This window comes from Myotis davidii, unplaced genomic scaffold (assembly GCF_000327345.1).
Source record: "Myotis davidii unplaced genomic scaffold, ASM32734v1 scaffold562, whole genome shotgun sequence".
In the NCBI taxonomy this organism is placed as follows: domain Eukaryota; kingdom Metazoa; phylum Chordata; class Mammalia; order Chiroptera; family Vespertilionidae; genus Myotis; species Myotis davidii.
In genome coordinates, this window is record NW_006293953.1 from 1,986,750 (window position 1) to 1,997,074 (window position 10,325).

The 10,325-nt window shown below is 49.2% G+C and overlaps 1 protein-coding gene across 6 annotated transcripts in view; it reads right to left on the bottom strand.

The window, feature by feature from the left end:
• The window catches only part of BCL2L1 (BCL2 like 1), a 48,150-nt gene extending 38,643 nt beyond the window's left edge, over positions 1 to 9,507 (bottom strand). Inside the window, exons 1-3 of one of the 6 annotated variants that reach the window (XR_001514584.1) lie at positions 8,183 to 9,020; positions 7,225 to 7,920; positions 1,462 to 1,505 (exon numbers count right to left, since the gene is read on the bottom strand). Coding sequence is in view for 5 of the 6 variants with exons in the window: in XM_006767859.2 (XP_006767922.1) it covers positions 7,225 to 7,788 (564 nt within the window). In the remaining variant the exon portion in view is untranslated. Of the gene's footprint in view, positions 1 to 1,461; positions 1,506 to 7,224; positions 7,921 to 8,182; positions 9,021 to 9,261 lie in introns of those variants that run through there. The other 5 variants (XM_006767859.2, XM_006767858.2, XM_006767860.2 and 2 more) reach the window with 5 other exon arrangements.
• Positions 9,508 to 10,325: the final 818 nt, after the last annotated feature.

Sequence of the window (10,325 nt, forward strand, 5' to 3'; positions counted from 1 at the left end):
ACAGGAAGCAGTCCATGGAAGTCATGGCAATGGCATTTCCTGAAGAGCAAGAAAAAAACCTCTAGTTCCGAGGGGAGCTCTGGAGTCTGCCCAAAAAGCCGTGTAGCTTAGAGCTAGCTGTAAGACTCCAGCTTGCCCTGTCATCAGGGATGAAACCAAGTAGCAAAGGTTCCAAAGGTAGTTTCTTTCCACACAAACAATTATTTGCAAAAATCAATATGTAGTAAACGGGAAGCCAGATGATGTGATTGAGGAAGCCCTAGGATGCAGCTGCTGTTTGCCGCTGATCTTAATAGTCACTACTCTGAGAGCCTTAAGACTTGAACTAAATCACCGAAAGAGGCACTATTATTATAGTCATTTACAAGTTAAAAGACTTGCTCAAGGTCACGTAGCAAGTGAGTGGTCAAGCCCTGATTTGAAAGGCCCAACCCTGCATCTTCCTCCTGATGTAACTTCCGGCAAGCTGCTTCATCTTTCTCAACCAGATTTCCTTCTGGCTCACCACCCTGGGTGGCCATGAGCATCAAAAAGACAAGGTGGATAGGAAAGTGCTAAGCGGTAAAGTGCTACATAAATCTGGAGTATTGTTAGTGTGGGGTCGGTGATAAATTGCCCTATATTGATACTGAGATTAGTTAATTTTTGCAGTTAAAGCATTGCAGCTTCTAACAGAAAAGAGCCATCCTAAAACATAACTAACATGAAATATAATACCGGAGGAATCTGCCACAAGGCCTAAGGCCAGTGAGAACCAGGATTCCTAACCTATCTACTTCAACCCTCCATCTTACAGATGGGGAAACAGGCTTGGGGTTGAAGTGACTTGGCCAAGGTGAGATAGTGAGTTGGAGCAGATTGAGAGTACAATTGGGGTCCTGACTCTAGACCACGGCTTGTACTACATGGCACAGGAACCCTATGATGCTCCTGCTCTGACAGGAACACTGGTAAGGCATGTCTCCCCTGAGGGTCACTATTGCATCCAAAAAAAGGAGGCTGGATTACTGAAGATTCTGAGAGTAGGTCTCTGACATGAGTTCTGTGGCAAAGAATAACTACACCACCAACATGTGCCAGGATCTGTGCATCTTAGGCGCACCTCATTAGGTCTTTGCCGTGACCTTTTGAGGCAGGTATTATTTGTCCCAAGGCTCAGGAAATTCAAGGAGTTAGCCCAAGGTCACACAGCTAGATGTGGGTGAGCCAGGACCTGCCTCCAGACATGTGACAGTTATTCAGACAGAAATATTGTAGCAATGGAGGAGGACTATTCAGGATACCATATTTGGAGAGAATGATCCCTGAAGAACATGTATCTCATTTAGTCCTCATTCTGTGATCTCTAAGTGGTTGAAAAATGTGGACCAATCAATATGCTGTGTAAGCCTGGTCTTATTTTTCAGTCCCTTTTCACCACTTCCACTTCTACCTCCTGATCCAAGCCACTATTTTTCTCACCTGACAGTTGTACCAGCCTCTTCACTGGGCTCCCAGCAGCCACCCTAGAAGAATTCAGACCATTTCACCGCTGCTCCAAACCTCCTGGCCTCTCTCATTTAACCAAAGCTAAGTCCTCATCAAAGCCTGTGATTCCCATGTGATCTGACCTCTGACTACCTCTCCCCCCCTCAATCTCAACCACTCTCCACTGTCAACTCTTACCGCCCATCCCTCTTTCTGTTTCTTCTCTAGCTGCACTGACCTTGCTTATCCTTGAACATGCCAAGCATACGCACTCCTGAGCCCATTTTCTCTCCTTAGAACACTCTTTATGCAGGTACCCACATCGTCCACTACTTCATCTTCTTCAGATCTTGGCTCAAGTACAAACTTTTGATGCCTTCCCTGACCACTCTTTTTTTTAAAAATATATTTTATTGATTTTTTACAGAGAGGAAGGGAGAGAGATAGTTAGAAACATCGATGAGAGAGAAACATCGATCAGCTGCCCCTGCACATCTCCCACTGGGGATGTGCCCGCAACCCAGGTACATGCTCTCGACCGGAATCGAACCTGGGACCCTTCAGTCCGCAAGCCGACGCTCTATCCACTGAGCCAAACCAGTTCCGGCCCTGACCACTCTTAAAATTGCAGCCCCACCTCCCTTGCTAGGTATGCCCTATGCTTCAATCTGTTTTATTTTCTTCCTAACACTTACTAACACCTAATATATGATTTTATATATATATTTACATGTTTATTGTCTTTCTCTCCCCACTTGAATGTGAGCTCCACAAGGACAGAAAATTTGTTTTATTTAATGCTGTACCTCTGGTACCTAGGACAGCCTGACATACAGTAAGAGTTTGATAAATACTGTTTGAATCAATGAATAAATGATCAGGTAAAGGGCAGTTTCCATTACTATTATTCTGGTTTAATACATGTCTGTTTCTTCAGAAATTTAGTGGGCATCTCTTTCACTAGGTGCCTGCTATGCCTAAGACCTCTGCTCAGTGCTGAGGAAATAAGTATGGACAAACAAGTATTGACTGGGACACTCAGGAAGCTTCTAAACCTAATAGAGACATGGTAGTTTTAGAAATGTCTTCTTTACACTAATTTAAACTCTACCACTGTTATTTTCCCCTCATTAATCCAAGTTCTGCTGGGTACTATACTGATAAAAAAAAAAAAAAAAAGGCTTAGCCCCTCTTCCTTCAGATATTTGAAACTGGTGATCATATTCTCCTGGGTCTTCTCTTCCCCAGGCTAAACAAAAAGACCCAGTGGGATTGTGTGACTCGAGTCTGCCAACTGAGAATGGGGAAGACAGACTGCCGGCTGGAGGAACATAAAAGCAGCAGATCCAGGAGCAGAGTGACTTCTTCAAAGAAAAGAGATGGAGTCCTTAGGGAAGACTTCATGGAATTAGGTTGGAGGTTGGGGCTAGGGACAAGACCCTGCTAATTAACGTAGTAGGAGATTATGTTGCCGTAGAAGAGCAGCTCAGCGGGAATTACTCCTAAACTAACCATGCTAAATGCAGAAAAAAACACAGTTACTGAAAGAAAGCCCATAAAGAAAGGCTGAGGGTGCTGAAAAACCAAGGCGGCTGGGCACAGAAGAGGACACTCAAGCCCACTGGCCTCAGGACAGATACCTGTTTGGGAAGAGACAGCTAACAACTGTTGCTTCCTGTAGCCCAAACAAATCAGGTGACTGCCCACACAAAAGTTAAGAAAACCCTCTGGGTTCTGTTGGGGCTCCCTGAAAAAATACCTGGGTATTTTTATACCAGAAGGTGAAAGGCTCCATAGGGATACTGGGGAAATTTGTCCTAGGAAGTCTAGAAAACCCTATGATGGTGATAGAGTTTTAACAGCAACCTCAATGTACATCCAGAAGAACTGGGTGCTTTGAGGGGGAGCCCCTGAAACACTTCTATCTCACTTTGGGACCTGAATGAGATTACTAAAAATTTCCACGTTTGGGGTTTCTAATGGGGTTTCCCCAAGAAAACCACAGAGCTGCAACAGCTGCTGAGATCTGCAAAGGTCGCTGAGGTATCTGAGCAGACGTCTATATAGAAGCCGCCAGACCAGGCAAGAAGAAATGTAAGACCACAGAGCCATGCAGATTGGAAAAGGCCAAATTATGTATTCTCCCACACACACTTCACTGCTCTCAACAATGGCATTTCCATCTAGCTATGGAGTTTCCCAGGGACAGCAATCCCAAAATGTCTTAGCCCACCAGGGTCCTCACCCCATAACTGTCCACATTTCCACTGGAAAGCCCCAGAAACACTCTGTCCCTTCAGGGAAGGTCACATTACATGTACCATTTCGGGTGAAAATCTCAGGGGCTGACTTTGTTTCCTCTGAAACTCTGGGGACAAAGTTCAATCTTCTGAGGCAGGTAGTCTATTCAGGGGGTGCTCCCACCCTACAATTAAGGCCCAGGAAGGGCCTTTGTTCTAGATCCTTTACTAGAGTCAAGCTATGGTAGGTGGCTATCATTATTTCATTTTACAGGGAGAGATGGATGAACAAGAGACAAACAGGTTCAGCATCTTGCCAGGTGACCCCAAGCAAGCATGCGGTGATGTAGCTATAAGTCTGGAATTCCAGTCCTTGGAGCATCCCCCACAATTAAGTATACGTACCCGGAGCAGGCCACCTTCTCCCCACATGCACAATTCTTATCTATTAGTAGGGTCTGAGAGGGTCTTAACAGTGAAAAACTTAACAAGAAGCCCACTCTGACTGGGCAAACTCCTGATACCTGCTTGAGTTTACCAGTGCAAGAATCTGAATCTACATACTTGCCTTTGGGAGCCTGCTACTGCCAATAAAGGCACTGTTCTTCCTGCAGTGACCTAAACAATGCCAAGATCACAGACCAGGGTGAGCACCTCCACAGGCATGTTTTACTCAGCCCAACGGCATCTCTGGCTTTCTGTGCTAGTCACTTTATTATTCCTTGGAGAACTTGATATGGATGGAAAGAGTTTTAGGCTTTGGAGTCAGGCCAACCTATGTGTAACTTCTCATTCAGTCACTTAACTGGCTGTGGGACACCTGGGGCCAGTCACTTAGCTTCACAGGTAAACTGGGAATAAACCTACCTACCTTAAAGGTTATTGTGTGGAATATATAAAATAGCATGTCATTTCCACAAGGAAAGGTACCATGTCTGGCTTATGGCCAGCATCTAAAACATTGTATGTTTCATAGTAGATGCTCAATAAATTATAGCTGCATAAGTAAAAAAGACCTAAGACAATGCCTTAAATATAAGATATACTCCATAAAGGCTCATTTCCTTTCCTTTTCCTGTAGGGATGTTAAATTTAGAGAATACCCAAGGATGAAACAACCCATAATTCCTACACTCCTGGATTCCCTCCAGCCTATCCTCCAGGAAGGTTACGAGATGCCACTGTAGTAGCCAATCTGTGCAGCTCAAACCAAATGGTACCTGAAAGTGTGCAGGTGCCTTCTACCCAAAAGATCCTGAGTCACCCTAGCCAGTTTGGCTCAGTGGATAGAGCATCAACCTGCGAACTGAAGGGTCCTGGGTTCGATTCTGGTCAAGGGCACATACCTGAGTTGTGGAAAAAAAAGATCCTGAGTCAATACCTTCTGGCCTCAGGGAAAATGCATGCCCAGAAATAGTTCTGACATAACTGACTCATCCGCACACATCCCCTCTGTTCATCAAGAGGAAGAAGTATATGGTATGTTGTCCAACGGGCTCTGATAATTCTTGAGCAATGAGAGAAAATGGAATTTCAATATAGTGGCTGTCTACTGAACTTGCCCAGTGCTGCTGTGTCTAAAACCTCTTTTCACATGCAACACTGATGACTGGCAATTCTCTGGCCCAGGTAGCCCTCTGCAGAGGCTGGCTGGTAGACCAGGCAACTCTCCCAGATTGCCTTTTGTTAATAGCTGGCAACAACCCACCTGTTATTAGGACCACTGGCCAAAGACAACAGTCATGCAAAGTAGGCACATGACCCACATCTACCTAGAGAAGCCTCAGAGGGCGTGTCTGAATGAAGCACCGGAATCCTGTCCCTCCTGTAATCAGCTGAACAAATATTTGCCCCCAAAGAGAATCAAAGCAGGAGGGAATGAGAGGTCATTGAACAAACCAACAGGAACTATTTAATCATTTATCCCCCCAGGGAGTTCATTTACAGAATGGCTTTCAAGTCTGGTCAGCCTTAGCTCAAGAGTGCCCTCTCTTTTACCTCCCCCAACCCCGCCCCAATCATCTGACCTCTATTGACTTATCTCTTTGCCTCGTACAAGTATTGGCAGTGGGAAGAGTTGATGAAGTTGCAAAGAAATGGGAAATAAGACAGGGGGTGGGGTTCCAGGGCAAACTCAGAGGTCTCTGCTCATTCGTTAACTGAAGTGCCTGCCACGCCCTAGGCCCAGCCTATAGATAATTGCATTCTTGACATTCCTGAGTCCACAGTGCATGGCCCCTTCCATCTTAGTTTCTTCAATAGATTACTTATTTTGCACAGTCTGCTCAATTTTAGGGGTATTCTGAGGGCACAGAATACCTCATAAGCCCTCACCTCCCCTAGGCAGGGAGATAGCAAGAAAATGTGACTGAGGTCACTGTAGAATAGCAAAAATTGCCTACATGGCCACTGATACAGAATCTCTCACCACTGTCACATCCTAACTTGGTGACAAGCAAAAGAATTCTCTCTCCTGGGAAAGCAATGAGGCATGACTCCTGGTCCCAACTACTACAGCAAACATGTTGGTGTCAGTCATTGTGCTTATATTAGCTCCAAGATTACAATACCCTGCAAGGCAAGGAGGGCTTGCCACATTTTTTTAGTGGAAGAAACTGACGCTCAAGGTAAACTAGTCTGTCCAAGGTCACATAGCTAGTTAAGTGACAGTGGTGGGACTCACACCCATGTCAGTTTGATTCCGAAGTCAGTCACCGAATCTTGATGTCCCATAGAGCCCCCACAGACTCAGTTCTTGCTTTGCCAGCAAACAGTGCTCCGTGAAGAGGCCCCAGGGCCCTGGCCGGAAAGCAATAGGCAGACCAGCTGGAGCTCCCCAACCGACTCTAGGTAGTGAAGTACAAAGTTCAGGCTTAATGTGTGACACAGCAAGAGCTCAGGAAACAGGCCAACCATATAGAAAGTTGCACACTTTAGAGCAAATGAACACAGAGGTGCAGCACAAACACAACTGGTCACTGCCCTAAAATCAGGCGATCCTCAGCCATCCAAGCCGGTGGAAACTCCTGCCTGGCCTTGTCTTCTTCTGAGAGAACATCAGGTATGCAAACTTCAAAATAAAAAGAATTTGATGTGGGGAAGGGAAGCCCAGAATAGACTGACATCCCTGAGGGAGTAAGAATGGAGGGGCTTATGGGTCACTGATACTCGCTATCTTCTCTAGGCCTTATCCTCATCACCCCTTTGGTGGTGAGCCATTATGTCAGGGTGAGGGAACCCTGGACTAACTTCCCACTCTCAAATGAACAGGCTATGATTTCCTCCACCGAGAAACTGGAACACAGGTAGGAAAGAAAAAAATGCCTGGTCCTTCAAGCACTCGGTCATCTGTTTTTTAGAACCGATAACCTTTTGCAGTGCAGAGGCCAGTTCATGTCTCCTTAACAACATGTCCAAGTAACCAGCCGGCACAACAGAAAGAGACATGGGGAAAGGCTGATGAGATCTCTCTGAGCAGAGGCCAAGGAAAAGGGACACACAGGGGTGTGGTCCTTACCCAGCCTCCGTTCTCCTGGATCCAAGGCTCTAGGTGGTCATTCAGGTAAGTGGCCATCCACGTTGCAATCCGACTCACCAATACCTGCATCTCCTTGTCCACACTTTCCACGCACAATGCCCCACCGAACGAGAAAAAGGCCACAATGCGACCCCAGTTCACCCCATCCCGGAAGAGTTCATTCACTACTTGCTCAAAGCTCTGATATGCTGTCCCCGGGGTGATGTGGAGCTGGGATGTCAGGTCGCTGAACGCCCGCCGGTACCGCAGTTCAAACTCATCGCCTGCCTCCCTCAGCGCTTGCTTCACCGCTGCCATGGGAATCACCTCCCGGGCATCCAAGCTACTGCTGTGGCCAGTGGCTCCATTCACCGCAGGGCTATCCACCAGGTGCCAGGATGGGTTGCCATTGATGGCACTGGGGGTCTCCACCTCTGATTCAGTCCCTTCTGGGGCCTCAGTTCTGTTCTCCTCCACATCACTGAACTGACTCCAGCTGTATCCTTTCTGGGAAAGCTTGTAGGAGAGAAAGTCAACCACCAGTTCCCGGTTGCTCTGAGACATTTTTTATAATAGGGATGGGCTCGACCAGTCCATTGTCCAAAACACCTGCTCACTCACTGGAGTCTGGCCTCTAGTTAGTGGTTGCCTTCTGAGATCCAAAGCCAAGATAAGGTTCTGAAGGGAGAGAAAGAGCTTTCAGGAAAAAAATGAATTAATATGCAAGCCATTTAACCTTACAACCTCGCATTCCACCTCCAGATACCAGAACTGGCTTCTTTGTGGTTCTTAGGAACGCCTGAGACTAGCTTCTCGGAGACTCCCATCAAGTCAAATTGAAAGCACCAGTGGTCTCTGAACCATCACACCGGCCTTTTCTTCTCCCCCACCCCCGACCCCAGCCACCTCCTTTTCCCCGAAGCTGTCGGCCCCCCATCCCCACCCCCGCTCCACCTACATTCAAACACGTCTCTGGCAGAGGCAGGCAGGTGCAGTCCCCGGGCGATCTTTTGTACCATGGGGTCCGGAGAGGAGGCGGCTGCCGGTAACTCAACCGGCCTCACGGGCGGCTGGCAAAAAACCCAGCTGCGGCTGCAGGGACCATGCGGCCCTGCCGGCTGGGTGTCCCGAGGGCGACACGGCAATTACGAAGCTCAGGAACCGGCCGCCTCGCTCGCTTCCTCCTCCATCGCCCAGAATGAGGACGGCCTCCTGCCACCGGCAGTCCAGCCCCCTCGCTCGAGCACGCTCGCTCCGCTCTCTGCCTCCTACTGGGAGCCAGGAGAACTCTCCCGAAGGCGGCCGGGGCAGGCCGTAGGGCTTTTTGTTGTTGTCGTTTCTATTTAAGGACCGGCCCCGGGTGAGGCTTCCGAAACCCCGAAAGGACTTCTCAATGGGGCTCAAGGTTTCGATGAGGGGCAGAGGGCAGGGGAAACGGCCTCGCATCTGAGGTCTGACTTCGGAAATGCCATCCCCGGGCCTTTCCGGGAGGCTGCAGGCCGGGGACCCCCCAGAAACGCCGCTGGTGTTCTCTGAATTCCCCAAAGGCCCTGGACGCGGCGGTGGCGGCAGGGGATTGCCGGCTCCTCCATTTCCCGCACGGACACAATGGCCGCCGGCGCCCCGCACAAAGACCGGGTGAGGGTGAGGGCGAGGCGCCGGGCCTCGCCGGTCGGGGAGCAGGGTCGAGGCCTGCTCGAGGACCCGACAGCTGAGACCACGTTTTCCCGGAGCCAGGCTCCCGGCGGCTTCCTGGCGCCCCCGGGAGGGCCGGGGGGCTGGGGGCTGCACCTCTCCGGATGCGGCCTGGCGGCTCCTCCCGCGCCCGGGGCCGGGTACCCGCTGGGCCACCGCCCAGTTGCTAGGCAACCGCTCTCCCTCTGGGGCGCCCCCTAGACCTTTCTGGGAGAAGGGGGTCTCGTCCCCGGCGGCCCGCCCCTGTAACCAATCAGAGAGCCCAGTCGGCACGGAAGCGGGACGGCGAGGGCTCCCATTGGGCGCAGCGCCTGCCACACACAGGGGAGGCGGTGCTCTCACCTGCGAGCCCCGCGAGCCGTGGGGGGCCACATTCCCCCTTCGTCGGCCAGGTTGTTTCCAGATGCGAGGGGTCCTGGCGGCCGAGTTCCGCGCCGCTGACCCGGGCCGGCCTACCTGGCTGATGGGAGGCTCCCTCTGTCTCTTCCGAACGAGCCGGCCTCAGTTTCCCCTGAAGAGACCGGGGGAACTTGCAAGCTCAGTCACTTCCGGTGCCGGGGCAGCGCGCGCGAGCCCGAGACGCAAAGGGAGTGACGCCGTGAGGACTGGCGTCAAGACCTGGGAGAGAGCGCCCCCTTGCCGTACATCTCGGGAACCAAGAACGGGGTGGGGGGGTAGAAAGCGTTTAATTTATATTTCCATTCGTTCATTTAGTCAGTCATTTTCATCTATCTGTCAGCTTATATATCGAAAAAGAATTTCGCTGTGGCTAAGAACATTGTGTTTAGGATTCCAACTCCAGTTAGTCAAGTTCCTCAACAACCCTGTGCCTCAGTTTTCTTAACTGTAAAATGGGTAAAAATCAACCTCCATCATTGAGTTACTGTGAGGATTAAAATAATTGATATTTGCCCTGTCTCCCCCCCGAAACACACACACATACCCCGGTAGTTTAGTTGGTTAGATCATCTTCCTGATGCACCAAGGTTGTGATTTGGCTGCCAGGTCAGAGCACATTCAAGGATCAATCAATGAATGGATAAGTTAGTGGAACAATAAATGGATGTGTTTTCTCGCTCCCTCCCTCTCTAATTAATAAATAAAAATAACGAATAAGAGGCCGAAACCGGTTTGGCTCAGTGGATGGAGCGTCGGCCTGCGGACTGAAAGGTCCCAGGTTCGATTCCGGTCAAGGGCATGTACCTTGGTTGCGGGCATATCCCCAGTAGGAGATGTGCAGGAGGCAGCTGATCGATGTTTCTCTCTCATCGATGTTTCTGACTCTCTATCTCTCTCCCTTCCTCTCTATAAAAAATCAATAAAATATATTTTAAAAAAATAACGAATAAGAGTTATTATTTTTAAAGTCCGTAGAACAGTGTATGGTCCATAGTATATGCTGCATA